Source organism: Hippocampus bargibanti, linkage group LG10, assembly GCF_051943395.1.
Source record: "Hippocampus bargibanti isolate YZ-2025 linkage group LG10, ASM5194339v1, whole genome shotgun sequence".
Taxonomy (NCBI): domain Eukaryota; kingdom Metazoa; phylum Chordata; class Actinopteri; order Syngnathiformes; family Syngnathidae; genus Hippocampus; species Hippocampus bargibanti.
In genome coordinates, this window is record NC_142743.1 from 22,017,526 (window position 1) to 22,037,550 (window position 20,025).

The 20,025-nt window shown below is 41.6% G+C and overlaps 3 protein-coding genes across 4 annotated transcripts; 2 read left to right on the forward strand and 1 right to left on the reverse strand.

Annotated features, from left to right (window-relative positions):
- Window positions 1–54: 54 nt before the first annotated feature.
- LOC148892932 (solute carrier family 22 member 7-like) lies at window positions 55–7,460 on the forward strand. Of its 2 annotated transcripts, none has more exons than XM_089006435.1 (9): window positions 55–754; window positions 1,586–1,689; window positions 3,226–3,380; window positions 3,502–3,670; window positions 4,439–4,562; window positions 4,640–4,749; window positions 4,835–5,049; window positions 5,144–5,252; window positions 6,410–7,460. In XM_089006435.1, the coding sequence occupies exons 1-9, from the start codon at window positions 356–358 to the stop codon at window positions 6,618–6,620; spliced, it is 1,596 nt and encodes a 531-aa protein (XP_088862561.1). In that variant the 5' UTR covers window positions 55–355; the 3' UTR covers window positions 6,621–7,460. The 2 variants fall into 2 exon arrangements, with proteins under 2 accessions (XP_088862561.1, XP_088862562.1); XM_089006436.1 differs by having other exon boundaries at window positions 55–736.
- A 146-nt stretch (window positions 7,461–7,606) lies between these two features.
- Window positions 7,607–17,650, reverse strand: LOC148892933 (ATP-dependent RNA helicase DHX15). Its single transcript, XM_089006434.1, has 14 exons — window positions 17,493–17,650; window positions 16,428–16,764; window positions 16,154–16,347; window positions 15,920–16,079; window positions 15,188–15,406; window positions 14,514–14,681; window positions 13,205–13,291; window positions 12,975–13,124; window positions 12,789–12,897; window positions 12,107–12,298; window positions 11,185–11,307; window positions 9,801–9,991; window positions 8,889–9,058; window positions 7,607–8,035 (listed from the first exon to the last, which is right to left on the reverse strand). The coding sequence occupies exons 1-14, from the start codon at window positions 17,552–17,554 to the stop codon at window positions 7,918–7,920; spliced, it is 2,280 nt and encodes a 759-aa protein (XP_088862560.1). The 5' UTR covers window positions 17,555–17,650; the 3' UTR covers window positions 7,607–7,917.
- Window positions 17,651–18,080: 430 nt separating this feature from the next.
- LOC148892934 (extracellular superoxide dismutase [Cu-Zn]-like) lies at window positions 18,081–19,995 on the forward strand. Its single transcript, XM_089006447.1, has 2 exons — window positions 18,081–18,230; window positions 18,949–19,995. The coding sequence occupies exons 1-2, from the start codon at window positions 18,205–18,207 to the stop codon at window positions 19,574–19,576; spliced, it is 654 nt and encodes a 217-aa protein (XP_088862573.1). The 5' UTR covers window positions 18,081–18,204; the 3' UTR covers window positions 19,577–19,995.
- Window positions 19,996–20,025: the final 30 nt, after the last annotated feature.

The following is a 20,025-nucleotide window of genomic DNA, read 5'->3' on the forward strand; positions in this document are numbered from 1 at the left end:
GATTTTCGAACAGGTTTCTGAAACGGATTATGGTCGAAAACCGAGGTATCACTGTATTTTGTATCAGTACCGATCGACGCTTCACTTGTGGTGCATTGTGAAAATATCGGGGCGCACGTGGGAAACTGGGGGATTCCGCGCGATCCTCGTGCGAAGTCTCGAAGACTACGTTATGTCACTTGGACCCACGCCCACATATGCAGACACGTGGACAAGGAACGTATTAAATAGCCCTTTATGAAAGCTTCGCCGAACTGTATCGCATTTTCAGGTTCAGTCCCACTCGGGATCTCCGTTACGCTTTCTTTTTGTGGCAACGCCGTGGAAGCGTCGCGTGTGTTTATACCTGCTCATCATGAAGTTCGAGGACATCATTTCTGACATCGGAGGATTCGGGAGGTTCCAGAAGATGATCGTGACCATCAGCTTCGTCAGCCGCTTCACGCTGCCCTGCCACTTTTTGCTCAACAGTTTCATCGCGGCCGTTCCCGCGCACCGCTGCCACGTCGCCGCTCGGGACGACGGAGGGATCTTTGGGAATTTGTCCCTGGCAGACCAGCTCGCCGTCAGCATCCCGCTGGAGGAGGACGGCACCTACAGCTCGTGTCGGATGTTCGCCGAGCCTCAATATCATCTGCTGCTCAACGCGTCCGATGAGATTCGGGTGGCCACCTTGCCCTGTCAGGATGGATGGGTGTATGATAACACCACCTTCAAGTCCACTCTGGCCACCGAGGTGATTAGTACCCAACTGGTAACATTTCCTTCGTCACTTGTTTTCCACAAAATAAATGTGTTGTTAGGTTAGAATATTACAAGCAAATATTAGCGTTCACAGTTACCTTTAATCTTTTCACAATTTTGACCGGAATTAGATATTTAATATTAATAATAATAAAACATTTTATTTCAAACGCCTTTCAAAGCTCTCAAGGACACTATAATAAGAATACTACTACTACTACTACTACTACTACTACTACTACTACTACTAATAATAATAATAATAATAATAATAATAATAATAATACAGTAAAGTCTCGTTATATCGATATCGGATATATCGATAGTCCCGGTTATATCGATGCTATTTCTATGCACGCACGGAGAAAATTACATGCAAACAGGGTCGGATATATCGATAGTCCCGGTTATATCGATATTTTTTCGGACTCCCTTGAATATCGATATAACGAGACTTTACTGTAATACATTTCATTTATAAGCGCCTTTCAAAACTCTCAATTAGGACACTTTACAGTCACAGGATATTTTTTACTACGGGTGAGCAGCGGCAGTCACATGCTCCAGCATTCACTCAACCCGGAAGTTCTTTCACTATTAGAATGAATAAACAAACCTATAAATAAATATATATAAACAAACAAATACATACATAAATACATATAAAAATACACAAATAAATACATAAATACATAAATACATATACGTATATAAACAAACAAATAAATACATAAACAAACACTATATATATATATATATATATATATATATATATATATATATATATATATATATATATATATATACTGTATTTATTTCCTTCATTGTTTTCATCTTATAGTGGGACCTGGTGTGTGATCAGAGAAGCAGAAGCCAAGCCACTGCCACCATCTTTTTCGTCGGGGTCATGTTTGGGGCCTTGACCTTTGGCAGTCTGAGCGACAGGTATGACACAAGAATATTTCAGATCGAATTGAATGATTTGTGGTATTTCTCATGATTTTACTGCTGGATTCATTTTTATCAAGGCCGCCTGGGGAAGTTATGACCATGGTGGAGCAGTGAGTCCACAAAGTTGAAAAAAAAAAACATTTTATACTAGTTTGTTCGTTCAAAATATTTCGTTAAAATATAATATTTGCACATTGATTTTTCATCTTGTAAACCAAGGATGCACATCACGCTGGTGTTATGTGTTTACATGGAGTTTTGACGTAGACACAGCGACTTTGATTCCTGGTTTTGTACCACAATACCCTGCTATGGCCCAAACCAGGATTTAAAAACAAAAAAAGTTGTGCAGTATCCTAAGGCAAGACCCGCATCAATAAATGTTACTCTATAAAACATGCGAGTCACTCTTGTGTTTGATGGGACAAATGTAAAATATGGCTTTTGTGACCATGACAACCATCGGAAGTGCTAAGGCACTGCTACAAAGCAAGGGTCATTGAGTGTTGCCAACTTCACACCACATTCAGCGACTTTTTTTAAATAGACCTCTGTAAATTGTGAAAATCCCAGCAGAGGGAGTGTTGTATCCATTTACCCATTTATCTATCAATGTTGGATCCATCCATCTATCCATCCATTCATCCAGCCCCTCCCATCCATCCACCCACCCACCCACCCACCCTTCCATCCATACACCCACCCAGCCATTAATCCAGCCAACCAGCCCCTCCCTCCCATCCATCCATCCATCCAACCAGCCCCTCCCGTCCATCCAAACCCATCAATCCACCATCCAGTCTCTCCCATCCATCCATCCACCCTTCCATCCATCCATCCACCCACCCTTCCATCCATCCACCCATTCATCCATCCAGCCTACCAGCCCCTCCCATCCATCCACCGACCCATCCATCCAGCCCCTCCCATCCATCCACCCACCCACCCTTCCACCCACCCAGCCATCAATCCAGCCAACCAGCCCCTCCCATCCATCCATCCATCCATCCATTCATCCAGCCCCTCCCATCCATCCACCCACCCACCCACCCTTCCATCCATACACCCACCCAGCCATTAATCCAGCCAACCAGCCCCTCCCATCCATCCATCCATCCATCCATCCATCCATCCATCCATCCAACAAGCCCCTCCCATCCATCCAAACCCATCAATCCACCCATCCAGCCTCTCCCATCCATCCATCCATCCATCCATCCATCCATCCATCCATCCATCCATCCATCCATCCATCCATCCATCCATCCCCACCCATCCGTTTGCCAATTAGCAAACTATTTGCACATATGACTGTTATCAGAAGCTAATGTTTATCCATTCTAACACTGTGCTCCAGAGAGCCATCTATTTCTCCATTTTAAAAATGAAATGGACTAACTTTGAAGATGACTAAATACGAATGGAATGGGAAAAAAAATATATTTTTGTATGTGACAACTTTGAATGTGACCAAAGCTCCAAACATAAGGGTCAAATCATGACTTGTGTTGACTTCCTGGTTCTGCTCAGGTTTGGTCGGAGGATCATGCTGCTGTCATCCTATCTCTCCGGAATGCTGTTTGCTCTCACCAGCGCTTTCGCCACATCCTTCCTGATGTTCGCAGTGCTGAGATTCCTTACCGGCTTTTGCATGACTGGCATAGCCATCGTCTCTGTGGTTCTCTGTACGGTAATTCTAGATACTCTAAATGGCATTTTGTGTTTACCTCTACCTCTATTTGAAGTGTTGCTTAATTCATTTGTCCCATATTCATGTGTCTGTGTGGCCTTTTAATCTTCATCCAGGTGTGGAGTGGGTGGACGTACGTCACAGAAAGATGGTTGGAATCATTGAAAGTTTTTCCTGGACATTTGGGAGCATTTTCTTTGTACCCATTGCTTACCTTGTGACAGACTGGAGGTGGCTGATTGTTAGCGTCACCTTGCCCGTCCTCTTGGGCATCTTTACATGGAGGTAATAGAAACGGTACACATACAAGGCCAAAGCATGCATACACTGAATAGTTCCAATGATTGGTTATGTAGTAAATGAGACACAGCGGACACTGGGCTCTTTCCAGTGGTTAAATAAATTAACCTTTAATCCCAAAATCTGTCTGGTTCCCTCGATTCAACTTTTCCAGACCGTTGGACGCTGTGTCAAGGAAAATAATACAGGTAACTTCCGACTTACGACCAGCTCGACTTACGACTACGACCGCCAGACCCTATTTTTTTTTAAAATTGAAATTCTACACCGAGCACTGCAACGCACAAGCAGCGCGACAACACGTACGACAACTTTGGCTAGTCAGCCAGCATCTCAGTCTCGCACAGCAATCAACCAGGTGATGGCACCGGAGGGGGGAGTGTAGAGACCGAAGCGGGTGGGCGTCAGCGCTCGGGCAGGTTAAGGCCGGAGAGAGGGCAACCGGTAGAACACCGGCGACCCAGACCCACTCCTGCCCGCCCCCGTGGCGTCCGAATCAAGTCGTTTGCAAGTCATTTAGCATCAAGTTTCTATTCAACATTTTCAATGGATTTGGATTTACGACCATTTTGACTTACGACCAGTTGGTCGGAACGGAACCTGGTCGTAAGTCGGATGTTAGCTGTATATATTTTCACTGTGCGGTGAGCAGCGGCTTCAGAATTGGCAATGGTACTTGCATACAAACAAACCCAAAGTCCATTCATTCTGCCCGTTAAATCTGAACATTGCATTTTTATCCTTGACCTGCAGGTGGATGCCAGAGTCTGCTCGATGGCTTATTGCCAATGGGAAAATGGAGGAAGCTCACCTGTATCTCGTCAAATGTGCCAAAATGAACGGAACTGAGAGCTTATGTGAAAGACTTCAACCAGGGGTTCGCATTGTCCTCATACTGTCTCCATCATGTTTTAATTGTCAAAGTCATCAAGAATGTCCCCTTCACATTTCTAGACTTTGTCCTCCATCGTGGTTGCAGAGAAGAATAGCCGAGTGTATTCCTATTTGGATATGATGAGAACGCCTAAAATGAGAAGACTGTGCTTATGCACTGGTTCGCTATGGTCTGTGCGCAACATAAATGATGTTTCTCGCATCCATTTGTGGGTGTGTGTCATCTTATCTTAAAGTCCACTCTCTCTTCTCCAGGCTCAGTGTGGCAATCGCATTCTACGGCATCACCTTCAACATCAGCGGCTTCGGCCTCAACGTCTACCTCACTCAATTGCTCTACTCTTCAGCTGAAGTGCCGGGCAAGTTGTCCATTTTCTTCTTACTGGACAGGATTGGCAGGAAACCCACGCAGGTGGGAATGCTGATGATGCTGGCAGTCTTTCTGGGGATCAACGTGGTGGTGCCAAAAGGTTTTGCTGTTGCTACGTTTTCACGGGTCCAACCGTCATTTTAAGATGCCGTCATACTTAATGATGTCTGTGACCCCCGCGCACCCCCCTCCAGATATGTCTATCCTGAGAACAGTGGTTGCAATCGTTGGAAAAGGTTTTGCAGCAGCGTCATTTGGAACCACTGTGCTCTACTCATCTGAGCTGTTTCCCACTGTTATCAGGTGCGCTTGCACACCTCACACTTCATCAGCAAATTGCCTGCTTTTCTGTACTGAATGGAAGAAGAGTTGTCTTCATATTTTAGCCGTGATGAGAAACTACCGATGTAGATGAAAACATTTCATTTACAGTGATACCTCGGTTTACGAACTTTTCGGTTTACAAACGTTAAATTTATGAAAAATTTACCTTGGCATACAAACTATTTTTCAGGATACACACAGAGCTACCACGAGTGATGTGTCGTTCGCGAACGAGCCCGTTCTCCTAAAAAGACTGTTTTTGTCCTCTATTCCCCGCCCCCAGTCTTCGGTTAAAGCCACGTGATTGGTCAAGAACGCAGCAGTGAGTGGAGGTGGTTTTAAACATTAAAGAGACAGGCAGACAACAGTGAGAGTTTCAACTTTGATAGTTCAACGGCAGAGTGTAGACTGCAAGGTTAAAATATCCCCTCAATCAGGCTCCACAAACAACCCGCACAAGCCATCTGTACACTTGATGTAAAAAGCTACCAACCCAGCTAAACAGAACACAATTGATGAACTAGATAAAATTATCGCAGAGAAAGCACCTACAAGAATGATTCCTCAAGATGGCGAAAGAAGGTTATGTTCCTCATTAAGTGTTTAATACTGATAAAACCGGCCACTCCATTCCATCAAGCCATCAATGACTATCACAAAGGTAAATAAAACGACTTTATTATACAGTAGTTTATTTCTTTAATTATAATATCGATGAGAAGGTTTCTTCAGCCGTCATCTGTACAATTTTGAAGGTTTCGGACGTTTCGCCTCCTATCCAATTAATAATTAATTATAATACCATAGCACATTTATTATACATAAAATAAGTTATATTTTGTGTACTTTTAAGGCTTAGAAAATTAGAAAGTATAAAATGATGTTTTATGGGGTCCTGGGAACGGATTATTCTCATTTTAATGGTTTCCTTTGGGAAATTATTTTTTGGGATACACACTTTTCGCCTTACACACTGTCTGGGAACCAATTAAGTTCGTAAGCCAAGGTATAACTATATTGTTTTCTTGCTTCACTTCTGGAGGTGGCGACTTGTTCTTATTCGTGCAGTGAAACGATGCAAGTGACTAGCGTGTGAAAATCGACATGAGATTTATGCTGTACTTTCTCTGTTGTAGACAAAACGGGATGGGCTACAACTCCTTCATGGCCCGAATCGGTGTGGCCCTCGCTCCTCTGATCCTTTTACTGGATGGTGTGTGGAGGACACTCCCCCAGCTTGTCTTGTTCTTTTCGGCTGTCCTGGCTGCGATTGTGGCAACGCAGCTTTCAGAAACACGCAACCGTTGCCTGCCGGAGACCATTGAGGATGTCGAGGGGAAGCAATAGGCTCCAAGATCATAACTGTTGGGAGTTTTACCCATAACGTTACCTCTGATTAGAATTTCATCAAAGCTGTGAAACTGGACCAACAAAACTATGTACAGTAACACTCGTTTTACTTTCAGGGATAACTATGTGCGCAAGGGCAAGTAACAAGGAACAAATCTGAGATTTATTTTCGTGTGTTTATTTTTCTGCTAAAGGGGTCCAATCAGTCCAATATCCTTCCCTATTGTGATGTCATGAGAGGCTAGCTCTCAGCGGGGCAGGACAAGGAGTGCAATGGGCGACAGTTTTGAATGCAAAGATTTTAATAAAGGGTTTCAGGGGGAATTCACAAGCAAAAAAGGCAAGAATAGCATCCCTTCCAATTCTTAAATCATAATAAAATCTCTTCTGAAATGAAACTGAAGAAGGAGTTCTTTTCCTCCGTAGCCTAGCCAACATTAGCAAGGTTCCAAATCCAGTGTTCCGTGCTATGGTCACAACTGGTGACGAGTTCCATGCAGCAATCAGTTTCTCCAGAGGACAACAATGGCGCTTGTCTCCCCGGCCACCACACTCAGGGGCTCTCTGCCTTAAAAGCCTTGCATGCCAATCAAGCCATGATCAGCCACAGGTGTGGGGTTTGGATTGCTGCCTTCTACCAGATGGGGCCAAAACTCTCTCTGGGTGGAGCCATTTTTGGGGAATATATTTCCCCTCCAGGACCCAGCCTCTCGTGACATCACACTATGTCTATGGTAGTTACTAGAGCAGGGGTCACCAACCGTCTTACAACTGAGATTTACTTCGATAATAATTAATGGAAAGGGCTACCGTTCTGACACTCTTTAAAAGGCAAATTTCATCCATTTATTTATTTTGAGTTGCCAAAAGGACTGTTGTTTTTCAGAAACTCCTGCAATGTAAGGTACTGCTACTCCTCTCCTTTTTGTATCTTTGTAATCATGTGCATTTTTGTCAAATCATTCAATGTCAAACCCAAAATGTAGCAAGTCAAAGCTCCTTTATTAAAGAAACAAAGCCAGCAGTCAACAATTCCCTACAGGAAAACATCAAGCCAATGTTCTTTTTTTTGAAAATATTTATAGTGATTCGATGCTTGCTGAAATTTCCTTCTGGCATTACAGTTGAAGAATGGACATCAACGTGAAGAAACAATGGAAAGCTAACAAAATATATAAAAAAAAACAAAACAAAAAAAATCATAATGCTAAATAGTCAACAATTTTAAAGATACGATGATACAGAAAGTTCTAAAACTATATGGTACGCGGTCACCTCTGGACTTGGTTAATGTTTAGTACTGAGAATACTCTTTGCTCTCTAGTTTAGCAACGATTCGCTCCAGCTGTCTTTTAGCCTCACATTGAGGGAAGTTACTCATTTCATAGTACTGGGGGGCGATCTTGATCAACCTGCAACACAAGAGAGACAATAGTTAAAGGACAACCGACATCACTTTTTTGTTTCCGAACTGACATCAGAAAAACGTTTTATAGCATCCAAAATACCCAAAACACGCAGTATGATATTTTTAGTTAAATTAAAAAAAAAAACAATAAAAATCACTTAAAGTGTCCAAAATCTGCAAAAAAAATGAACCCGGAAGTGGCCAGTTTCAGAAGGTTCGTGGTGTCACTCCAAGACGTCTTGCATTGCTGAAGAATCAAAACAATGGCTTCAGATTCAGAGAATATGCTTTCTTGTTACTCATCCAGTAATGAATGATGATTCAAATAGTTCTGAAGAGGAAAGCATACATGTTTGTCTACATACTTGGCAATAAAGATGATTCTGATTCTGATGTTTGCAATCGATTGAAGAAGTCCTTCCGTGTCATTTTGAGGCATCTGGACTGCAATGTAGCGTCCCAGAAAAGAGGCAGAAAATGGCGACAAAGCCTGTTTCCACAGGCTGATTAATTCCTTACACAGAGCTTTGTCACCCTCATCTGCCTCTTTTTGGTGCAACACGAAGTTTTCAGACCAAACAAGTACAGCAAAATGCATTGACGTGATGGAAGGACTGCTACAATGTGTCCTTTTTTTTTCGGTCAGGGGCGTTCCTTCAGTGACGTCACCAACTCAAAAACAAGATTTCCGGAATATTCAGCGCAAGTCTTAAAACATAAAATATAGCTATATGCAGTGGAATCTTTGTAAAATACGCTCAGTAAAAGTCATTTGAAGCCATTTTACAAATTATGGACACAACTTGTCCGGAGACGTCGGTTGTCCTTTAACTTCATTTGGATGACCGGTTACTCACCACTCTGGTTTAATGTCTGTGCAAGTACGAATGTAGTTTTTGGTGGTGAGGACAAATTCGTTGTAGAGCACCCATTCTGGCTTGTGGTCCAAGACCGTGGATGGGTGTAGCTGGACCACTTGGTTGTCTTTGACTGTGAGGTAATGACCGGTTCGCTCCAGATGAGCGACCTGCAAGACAAACCTCAAGAGTTAGTTATACTGTAAAGTGTGAGGTACACAAGCCACAATACAGTTACTGTATTCAGTTACACTTGCCGGGGGGAAATATGTTATAACTCTAATTTATAATTCAAAACTCTCAGGGTCACTTTACAATCACAGGATAAGTATTTCTATGGGTGAGCAGCGGTAGCCACACACGCCAGCGTTCACTCAAATAGATAGAAAGCTAGCTAGCTAATAGATAGTTAATAGCTAGCTAGCAACCGCTGAAGCTGTAACAAAGCGCTAACATGGACAAAAGCCAAATGACACCCCCTTGTGGAGGGAAAAAAAAAACATTGCAAGAGGGCTGACCAGCGCTTTATTGGCACCCAAGCATGAAAACAAACAAACATTTTTTAACTTGTTCAGTCAGACATCTTTTATTCTCATAATCAAATTCATTTACCTATGAATGAATTTTGTTTTCGGTGGTAAATTTCGCCATTGTGGGACTATTTAAGGATTTCTGATTCTGATCAGTGAGACATTTTGGCTCAAAATATTGGACCAATACCTATAATTTAATGCAAGCCGCATTTAAGCAAAAAAAAAAAAAAAAAAGATATGTTCCTCACTTGATGGTTTATAAGCGGCATTGATTATCCACACATTAGTCTGACAGTGGGAGATTAAATATCTAAAATACAGTTTACACCAACCATGTTTTTTTTTTTTTTGTTAATGTGTTTACGTCAACAATACGAACCTGCATGAAGAAGCCGGTGCAGAGCGCCCTGCGGATGTTAATGTAGTAGTCTCGACTGGTGAACTCTGTGCTGCGGCGGGGCAGGTTGAAACGGTCCATGATCCTGGATAGCTGTTGCCGCACGTTATCAGCGGACATCAGTGAGCGGTAGTTGACAAAGTTGTCATAGCACCACTGGTTCGCCTCGTGGTCTGGATGGAGAGGACCAGTACATTTTCAGTCCAAACCAAAGAACTATTTGCTGCGTATACTTGAACATATGCTTGTTAAAGAGTTTAAAACATTTCAGCGAATTTCTGCAATGTTTCAGTGAAATTTACAAGACAAGTTCAATTTGGGAATTTTGGAAATACAGTGATACCTTGGCTTACGAATTTAATTGGTTCCCAGAAAGTGTGTATTCCAAACATTAGTTTCCAATAGGAAACCATTAAAATGAGAATAATCTGTTCCCAGGTCCCCATAAAACATCATTTTCTACTAAATAAGCCACAAAACTACACAAAATATACATTATTTTATGTATAATAAATGTGCTATGGTATTATAATTAAATAAATAAACTGTACTGTATGATAAAGTCATTCTATTTACCTTTGCGATGGTCATTGATGGCTGAATGGAATGGATAGCTTTTTGCATAAAGTGTCCCAAGGAGCTCTGGGTTGTACATCTTAGAAGTTGTGATATTGCAACAGCAACAGATGCAGGCAGACACACTATAAACATCATTAATAGCTGGTTCCCTTGCTTGTATGTTCTCTTCAAATTGTATAGATGGCTTTTGCGGGTTATTTGCGGAGCCTGATCGATGGTGTATTTTAACCATGCAGGCTACACTCTACCTTTGAACTATCAATAAAGTTGAAACGAGTCCAAATTTCACTGTTTTCTATCCATTTTCTCATCTCACTTGTGTTTTTTTTTTTTTTTGGTTTCAAGCTCTGTCGTCTCCCTTTCGTGCGTGTGTTTCTGTAACCCCTCCTCCCCGCTCACTGCTGCGTGTCCCCTCCCTCCTCTACCAAGGATCATTACCAATCATGTGCGGCTTTAACCAAAAACTGGGGCGGTGAATAGAGGGGAAAAAAAGCTGCCATTTCAGGAGCGAATGACACATCAATCATTGTGGCGCCCCGTGCGTTTCCCGAAATATAGTTTGTACGCCAAGATTATATTCTCACGAATTTAACGTTCGTAAGGCGAAAAGTTTGTTAGTTAAAGCGTGCGTAAGCCGAGGTATCACTGTACGGTATTTGTGTCAAGTAACAGACATGCCGAAAGCCTTGTGTTCTAGACCGGCTTACTTCCCTTGCCTAAAAACTTGGCAACTTTGTAAATCGTCACAATGATCTCTTGACACTAAACATGTCTGTGTGTCACTCACTTTGCTTGAAGGCGTGGTAGACGTTGAGGAGAGTCAAGTGGTCGCCGTCGATGTGGGCGAACCTCATCTTGGACTCGTCGGCGGCCTTCTTAGCCTCCGTGGGGCGAACAAAACACTGTGGGACTAAACAAGGTTGGTATGGGCCCCAACAAAGCCACCCATAGGGATGAGTCAAAAATTCACAAAACAATCGAGAAAAGCTTAAGACAGCCGGAAGTGGCACAACCACAGGCTCTATTGAAAGGATTAGGGTGGGGGGGTCTGCAGCCTTAACTGGCAGTGTTGGGGGAAGTTCATTAAAGACATCTGGAAAACAAACGTTTTCACACAACTACAAAGTTGTTGGAAAGTAGATCCTACCTAACCGACATACTTGTGAGAAACAGAAATCAATTAACTTTAGTCTCATTTTAGGTTAAATATCATTTGTCTGTGATAATTTGCCTTTGTTGGACACAGATGATATGGCATTAATATTCGTAAAAACATACTTATAACATTGCATAGTGACAAATAAATTAATAAACTACCATATGCTTGCTTTAGAATCTAAGCAAAGATATTTAGCCTGTTTTGGGATTTAATCATTTTAAATGTGAAATGATCCACAGTCTAATACAACACAGCGTGTCGTATTGTAAAAAAGTGATAAGGCGTAACCGCTGATTTCCAAATGCACAAGTCGCTGGCCTGTGAAGTGTGAATATTCACCACACGCTATTTCATGTATCTTCACCCTTCTGAGATTAGCCTTGGAAAATCAAATGCACTGAAACTAAAAACATCAAACTTTGTATTCTTATTTTTTTTTTTTGGATGAATGTTGTTCCTCGGCTCAAGTTTTTGGGGGGCCTCTTTGGACTCCTTGCGAATTGATGTGGCTTCACCACAGACTTGGAGCTGGACCAGTCGTGGGCATTACCTGACAGCATAGCAGTGATGGAAAGGATCTCATTGGAACAGTTGAACTCGCAGCTCGCGATGACCATCTTGGCCAGTTGGGGGTCAAGGGGAAACTCTGCCATCATGGAGCCCAGTTCGGTCAGGTCGCCATCGTCGTTAAGGGCGGCCAAGTAGTTGAGCAGCTCTAGGGCTCTCATCAAAGTCTCGGGAGCTGAAAGTGGGTTGAAGAAGAAAAACATGCATGGCAACATTCAATGAGGGATTGAAAACCCACCTATTTAGAATCACATTCTGTGTAGCTCCTTCTCTTGTTTCTCTGAATTTTATTTAGTGTATTCTATTTATGATTGTATTTTATTTATTATACTACATATGCTTGTCTCTGTAAAGTGTCCTTGAGAGCTTTGAAAGGCACTTAAAATGACATGTATTATTATTATTATTATTATGGTAAGAATGATGTTAATGAAATTTTAAGAGGTCTTGCACGTTTGAAATTCAATATTGGATAATTGTTTATGTTGTTTGAACGTCAACTACAAAGTGATTGAATGCATGTTTTTGTGGTCAAAATTAAATTGCAAGGTTCTGAATCTTTTAACAATGCTGAAAACAATTATAAACACAACGTTCAAATTCCACCCAATCTCGTCTTTGCTCTCAATACAGAGCTGTTCTCATTGTAAAGTAGAAAAGCACACCTGGTGGATCCATGAAATCGAAGTGCACAAGGTCGTCAATGCCCAACTTTTTTAGCTGCAGCACTACAGACCCCAAATTCGAACGCAAGATTTCTGGGTATGTGTTATCCTGAAAAGGAGAATGTGATTAGTATCATTCTAAAGAGACTTCACGAAGACGAACACCACTTTATTTTAGCCTGTCACCTGCATCTCTGTTTTGTAGGCTTTTTCTGTATAAAGGCGGAAACATTTCCCCGGACGAGTTCTACCAGCTCGTCCTGCCCTCTGCTGGGCAGAAGCTTTGCTGATAGCGGTGACCAACAGCGACTCCACTCTAATACGAGGGTTGTACACCTGAACACAAAAACGATATTGACTGGTGTACCCATGACGATTTTGGGATGTTCGACACCAAGTGCAATGGCATCCCCCACCTTCTGTTTGGCAAAGCCTGGATCGATGACGAAAACGACGCCATCAATTGTTAGAGAGGTCTCAGCAATATTTGTCGACACAACAACCTAAAAAAAAAAAAAAAAGACATTTCAGTTACATTGTCATGGATTCAATCCCTTCAGAGAGTTTGATAATTCGACATGTCAACCTTTTTTTCACCGCCTAAAATGGTTTTATTGTCCAAATGTTATTTAATAACTACAATAACTTATTATGATCAGTTTTCCTTTCGGCTTGTATATAATCATAATCTTAATGAAGATTTGCCAAGAGACTTCTTTTGATGATGATCACAAGTTTTTCTGTGAATAACGAACGGTTAACTGGTTCCAAAAAAAAAATCCGGGAATAGATAATCCACAAGTCATGAGTGTGTGGCGGCAACACTACAACGTAACAAATCGCTACCTTGCTAATAACGGATTTACTTTCCAAAATTCATTTTTCTTTTTTTCATAGCCATGTTGTTTGTGTTAGCAATGTGCAAAAGCAAGGATATACTTTCAACTCATCGCCTAGCCCACTATATAGTATATTTAAAGAACAACCGACATCTCCGGACAAGTTGTGTCCATAATTTGTAAAATGGCTTCAAATGACTTCGACTCGGCGTATTTTACAAAGATTCCACCGCATATAGCTATGTTTTACGTTTTAAGACTTGCGCTGAATATTCCGGAAGTCTTGTTTTTGAGTTGGTGAAGAGTCGTCACGTTACGTCACAGAAGGAACGCCTCTGACCGAAAAAAGGACACATTGTAGCAGTCCTTCCCTCACGTCAATGCATTTTGCTGTACTTGTTTGGTTTGAAAACTTCATGTTGCACCAAAAAGAGGCAGAAGATGGCGACAAAGCTCCGTGTAAGGAACTAATCAGCCTGTGGAAACGGGCATTTCCCGCCCCCAGATACATCAAAATGGCACAGAATAAATTCTTTAACCGAATGCAAACATGTATGCTTTCCTCTTCAGAACTATTTGAATCATATTCATAACTGGATGAGTAACAAGAAAGCATATTCTCCGAATTTGAAGCCATTGTCTTCATTCTCCAGCAAGGCAAGACATCAAGGGGGCGGGACCTTCTGAAACTGGCCACTTCCGGGTTCATTTTTTTGTGTGTGCAGATTTTGGACACCAAGTTATTTTTATTGGTGTTTTGCATTTGACTAAAAATAGCATACTGCGTGTTTTGGGTATTTTAGATGCTATAAAACGTTTTTCTGATGTCAGTTAGGAAACAAAAAAAGTGATGTCGGTTGTCCTTTAAAGTTTAAAATAAATATACCTTTCTTCCTATAGCACCATTGAATTTCCGTGGGGGTGGCGGCTCAAAGATCCTCTGCTGCTGCTGCGGCGGCAACGTGGAATACAGTGGAATGATTTTAATGTCTCCAACTTCAGGCCCAAGGTCATCAACTTCACGCTTGATTCGTTTGCAAGCTTCATCAATTTCCTGCAGAGGAAAATATTTATTTTTAAGGCAACAAAAACAAACCCTCTCTTGCGACTTTGTTGATACTTTCCGACGATTGTAAACAATGTCAGGAGATGCCCAATTATCAGATGTTTTGTACCCTGGATCATGTGTGAGATATTGTGGTTTAAAAAAAAAATAATCATCATTCAGATTTCATCATTACAGAAGCAAATAAATAAAAGGAACCTAATTGCAAAAAGTGAAATAGGCACTTTCCTGTTCCCTCTCCTTAGGTGTGATCCTTCAACTTCAACATACGGTACTTTTATTGCACGGTGGTGGATTTCTTTCTACTTAGAATGTTTTAACATTCTCCAAGACATTGACAATACAGTTGGATTTTTTTTATGATAGTGCCGGTTTGAACTTTGAACTAAACACCAAGTTACAACATTTCTGATAAGAAATGCTGGCAACCAACTTGTGTCCACCTCCAATAGGTTCCACTGAATTCATGAATTTAATGTCAAAAATTCTCTCACCTCCTGTCCGGTGAGGAAGAGAAGACAATCCCCTTCGTCTTCCTCACACATATGAATCTGGATGACTGTGCGAATGGCAGCTTCGAGGTAGTCTCGTTCAGGCTCGGGTGTGTAGAAGATCTCTACTGGGTGTGTACGGCCAGGAATTGTCAGCAATGGGCAACTGTCGAAGTACACTTGGAACTTCCCTGCATCCAATGTGGCACTCATGACTATCACCTGAACAAGAAAACAATCTCACTGAGCATTTGTTTTTAAAAAATCTCCGAAAAATCTATTGAATGCAAGGCAGAAGGTGTGTGTGTGTGTGAGACATCCCGCAAATTACATCACCAACAACAATCTTTGCATTTTCCAGCATAATCTAGAGCAGCAGAAGCTACATTCATAAAAATGTGAAAAGTGCAACTTTTCTATTGTTCTCGTCTAAATTTCAGCATTTCAAATGTATGTTGTGTGCAAGGAAGCATGGATACAACAAGACCTTTTGCTAAGGCATTATAGAAAAAATGAGGCTGCAAAAGTGCATTGAGTCACTGATTTCTTGAAAATGAAATTAATGGCAATCTTTTTGTGCATGTCTTATTTTGTGTTCATTTGACTTTCAGATATATTATGACACTACTGATAGCCCTGGCACGCTTGGTCATGATAACTTTTGATAATGTTGCACCGTTAATTATGCAATCCGAAGGTAACACGCAAGTTCTAAATGCGTGAGGAGATACAAACCTTGAGATCTGCTCGCTGACGCACCACCTCCTTCAACACTCCCATCAGAATATCGGTAGCTAATGTTCTTTCGTGGGCTTCATCCAGTATAATCACCCCATATCGTTCCAGAAGAGGGTCGTTCATCGCCTCCCTTAGCAACATACCATCTGTCATGTACCTAAAAGAAAAGAAGGAAACAAACTGGTTAAAATGTCAGCTCTTTATATTAAAAGAGTGGAACCAGCGCCTTACTTTAGGATTGTTTTGGCAGAACTACAGTCTTCAAATCGGATGGAGTAGCCAACTTCCTGTCCAAGCATCACATCCATTTCATCTGCCACTCTTTGGGCCACGCTCATGGCTGCTACTCTCCTTGGCTGAGTACAAGCAACTGCCCTCTTCGGACCAACAATACTCCTCACCATGTCCACACACCACTGAGGAATCTACAAATGAAAAGCAATACTCATGAATAAAAATAAAAAAATCAGAGTTGAATTGCATTTTTGCGGACGGGTTTCCTCACTTGCGTCGTCTTGCCAGAGCCAGTCTCTCCTACAAGGACAAAACTCTGATGGCGTGTGATGATATCAGTGAAGTTTTCCTTATATTCCCACACAGGAAGCTGTAACCTTTTCTTCAGGATCTCATAATAGCGAGGCGTGTGCGGCAGGTTGGTGAAGGGATTGATTTGTTGCTGCATGGCCCTCTGCTTAAGTTGAGGCGTGGCGATGATGGACGGCATGCTTCTTGGTGTGGCGCTTGAAGACTTCATGTCTCTCTCACGCTCTCTGTCTCGGTCCCGATCGCGATCTTTGTCCCTGGAATGATCCCCGCGGTCTCGATCCAGGTCTCTGTCACGCCTGTCAGTGTCAATACAAATTTTAAATACTTAATATGCTCTGCTGATGCTCCAATATACTGAGCTATTCATGTATTTTATCTGTAACAGTGTATAAAGCCAATTTATTTTATATATAGTTCAATGCATGTACCCAATAACATGCACTACTGGAACAAAACATAAACAACCTGTATTGGAGGTTCTTTCAAACATCTCTAGGTTCGTCACTCTGATTTTAATAGGAATTTAACAGGGAGGCTGGTATCTTTCCAATTAACATTAACTGGGATTATGTTTTAAATACACCGCCGGACTAAAGACAATATTAAATGCATGTTAGGGCCGCGATTAGCACACTTAAAAGATAGGTAAACCGTGTGATTACCTAATCAGAAAATGAAATGCATATTTTGAATGCCCTCGTTTGTCACTTGGGCTAGCGTGCTCGCGAGTTAGCTTAGCTAGCAGGTATGGCTGCTAGCATTCCGCTAACTTACACGTGCTGCAAACTAATAATGACGCTAGCAAATATCGAATGCCGCACAGGCGTTCATTGAATTGCACAATGGGCATTGAAGATCATCTCGCCAGCATGTCGTCGTGTTTCCAACAAGAACACAAACTGCTAAGGTTAGCTATATTGTCTCAATTCCCATTAAACCACAACGTAGGCTTTTATCCAACTAGCAACAGCCCAACAGCGCCTAAAATGTTTCAACTGAATCATTCAGTTGGTGCCGCACCTACCCATCAGACCTCTTCTTGCTCGAGTAGTCATCTCCCAAATCCAAGCGATGTCTTTTGGACATATTTCGTAGATAACCGAGCGTATCTTCTAAAAATCAATAACGGCGGCCACTGCTTAACCCGGTTTAATGCAACGGAGTTTCCTCATTAGATTCTTCCTCGTTGGTGTCCTGTTCGCAAGCGTCGTAGTCTCAAAACGTATGACCGACACCTGCTGTATGGGAAGAAAAATGTCCCTGTTTCGCCACATCACACACGAATACAAAATTCCCTGACATAATATGAACATTAAATTTCCCCCGTGATAAAAACACAAAAAATTGTCGTTCGGTGACGATTTGTTGGTTGCTCTTGGTGCCTTATTTGAATCCACAAAGAATGGACTGACCAAAACTGTTCGCCTTCTCCCATTAAATACGTCTGAAAATGATTTTAAATGCATCCGTTTATATATGGACAAAAATCAACATTTACGTTGACCCAGAAGCACAGTCTTAACACCCAAACGACATGATGACATTAACCAGTTAAATAGAAATAATCCATCTGGTATATATTTGCGCTCCACCCTCACCAAAGCGACGCCCACCGACTCCCTTATTATACAACTTGGACAAATAGTAAATGAAAAGCCTATTTTTTCTTCATCACACGATCTCTGTAAAAAACTCCCGATTGAAAAGGCATAATTTGGACCAGCAGCTCATTCTCGATGTCACTAACAATGCATCCGTACTGGTGAGTGTATTTCATTATCGTAACAGGCTAAATTAAACTGATGGATCGTGCACGGGTTTCGTGAATGACGCCGAGACGATGCACAAACTAACCTCGTTCGTACTATATGATGTATAGTATTTTGCTGTGTTGATTTGTGTAATTTATTGAATTTATTGCCGAATCGAACTATCCAGAGGACACCTTCCCGTTTTCAGGTCGTACGGTTCTCCAGCTTTTACGTGAGGTACCGCACAATTTGAACAAATCCACGAAATCATTTGGTAACAGTACAGCCAGGCAATCACTACGTATCTGTCACACTAAGTGTGGCTTAACTTTATTTTACGTTATTTACCAGTCGATAGCATATTCTCGTTTACTAAGTAAAAAAAAACGACATAAACATAGCCTAAAACTGTTGTATGATAACGATAATTTGCATTTATAGGACAAGTGTTAAAGAAAACAACAAGTTCAACCAGCACGACAGAATAGATTGTGTTCAACAAGTCAACAGTTCATCAATTTTTGACCTCGCTTCCCTAAATTACTGGGTCTTGGTGTTCTAAGACATTGGTACATTGGTAAACAAATGAACATGCCTCCACCCCATCTTATTTTTTTAGGTGGGGTTTAAAGCAACAAATGTGAAATTAATGAATATTTGGAGTGGGGAATGTTTCAACATGATATACTGTACTCTTGTTTTTTTACATGATGTTTTTATATCTCTCAGGATAAAGTGTGTCGTTGGGGCATCAATTTTGTTTGTGCTAGCCATCTGTCAGTGCGACTCAGCCAACAACGACACCTTGGCTCCAGCAGAGGTCTGGCAGAACAATGGCACTCTGTATGCAGCCTGTAAAGTGAGACCAAGTTCCTCACTGCCTGATGGTTTGCCCAAAGTCTATGGCCAAGTGCTTTTTAAACAGGATTATCCTCATGGAAAGCTCAAAGTTCTTCTCCGGTTCCATGGATTACCCGAGGGGAGTGAGCCAAGAGCGGTGCACATTCATCAGTATGGAGATCTGCAGCAGGGGTGCGATTCCACAGGAGGTCACTACAACCCTCAAAGTGTCAATCACCCCAATCACCCTGGAGATTTGGGACACTTTGTGCCCCAGCAAGGCAAAATTAATGCCGCATTGGAGTCTGAGGCCACACTATTTGGTAGTCTCTCTGTGCTTGGAAGAGCAGTAGTGATTCATGAGAGGCGGGATGATTTTGGCCTTGGAGGAGATGCTGGCAGTCTGCGCCATGGAAATGCAGGACGCAGGCTCGCCTGCTGCATTATTGGGATTACCTCCGCCAATCTCTGGAATACATACTCGAGGTCAATCAATAGGCGCCTGCGTAGAATTTAACTGCACTTTTTGCCCTTCATTTATTATATTTTCAGTTACATTAATCTGAGAAATGAAAATGTACGTGATCGTGTAAATAATACATTGTAGAATAGAAATTAAAAAAAAGATCTGACCATGTAATAATACATTTTGAATACGTCGATATGCCTGTTGGACACAAATCTAACTTTCTTGCCGCTATGTTCAGAAAACATGTAAAAAGTGGTTTATTTTTAAAGAAACAGACACAATTTACGATAAATTTGACAATTAAGTTCTTTCACCACAAACAAGGACCAGTGCTTGAAATTGAAAAACTTAGTTGTAGCCACGACAAAAAGATTTGGAGCAATTAGCTCAGAACGCTGCGATAAACGTTCTCACTGCTCATGTATTTCGTTTTTCTACTTTCATTCCTTTCATCACTTTGCTGCTGTGAAATGCCAGTGTGAGACGTATCCAATCCA

Excerpts from the sequence above, each read along its gene's own strand:
- LOC148892932 (XM_089006435.1), top strand. The coding sequence starts at position 356 with ATGAAGTTCGAGGACATCATTTCTGACATCGGAGGATTCGGGAGGTTC. Across the intron at positions 3,381-3,501 it reads CATCGTCTCTGTGGTTCTCT|GTGTGGAGTGGGTGGACGTA; the intron begins GTACGGTAATTC and ends ATCTTCATCCAG. Across the intron at positions 5,253-6,409 it reads CTGTTTCCCACTGTTATCAG|ACAAAACGGGATGGGCTACA; the intron begins GTGCGCTTGCAC and ends TCTCTGTTGTAG.
- LOC148892933 (XM_089006434.1), bottom strand. The coding sequence starts at position 17,554 with ATGTCCAAAAGACATCGCTTGGATTTGGGAGATGACTACTCGAGCAAG. Across the intron at positions 15,407-15,919 it reads GTCAGCGAGCAGATCTCAAG|GTGATAGTCATGAGTGCCAC; the intron begins GTTTGTATCTCC and ends TTTCTTGTTCAG. Across the intron at positions 9,992-11,184 it reads CTACCACGCCTTCAAGCAAA|ACCACGAGGCGAACCAGTGG; the intron begins GTGAGTGACACA and ends CTCTCCATCCAG.
- LOC148892934 (XM_089006447.1), top strand. The coding sequence starts at position 18,205 with ATGTCACTAACAATGCATCCGTACTG. Across the intron at positions 18,231-18,948 it reads CTAACAATGCATCCGTACTG|GATAAAGTGTGTCGTTGGGG; the intron begins GTGAGTGTATTT and ends TATATCTCTCAG.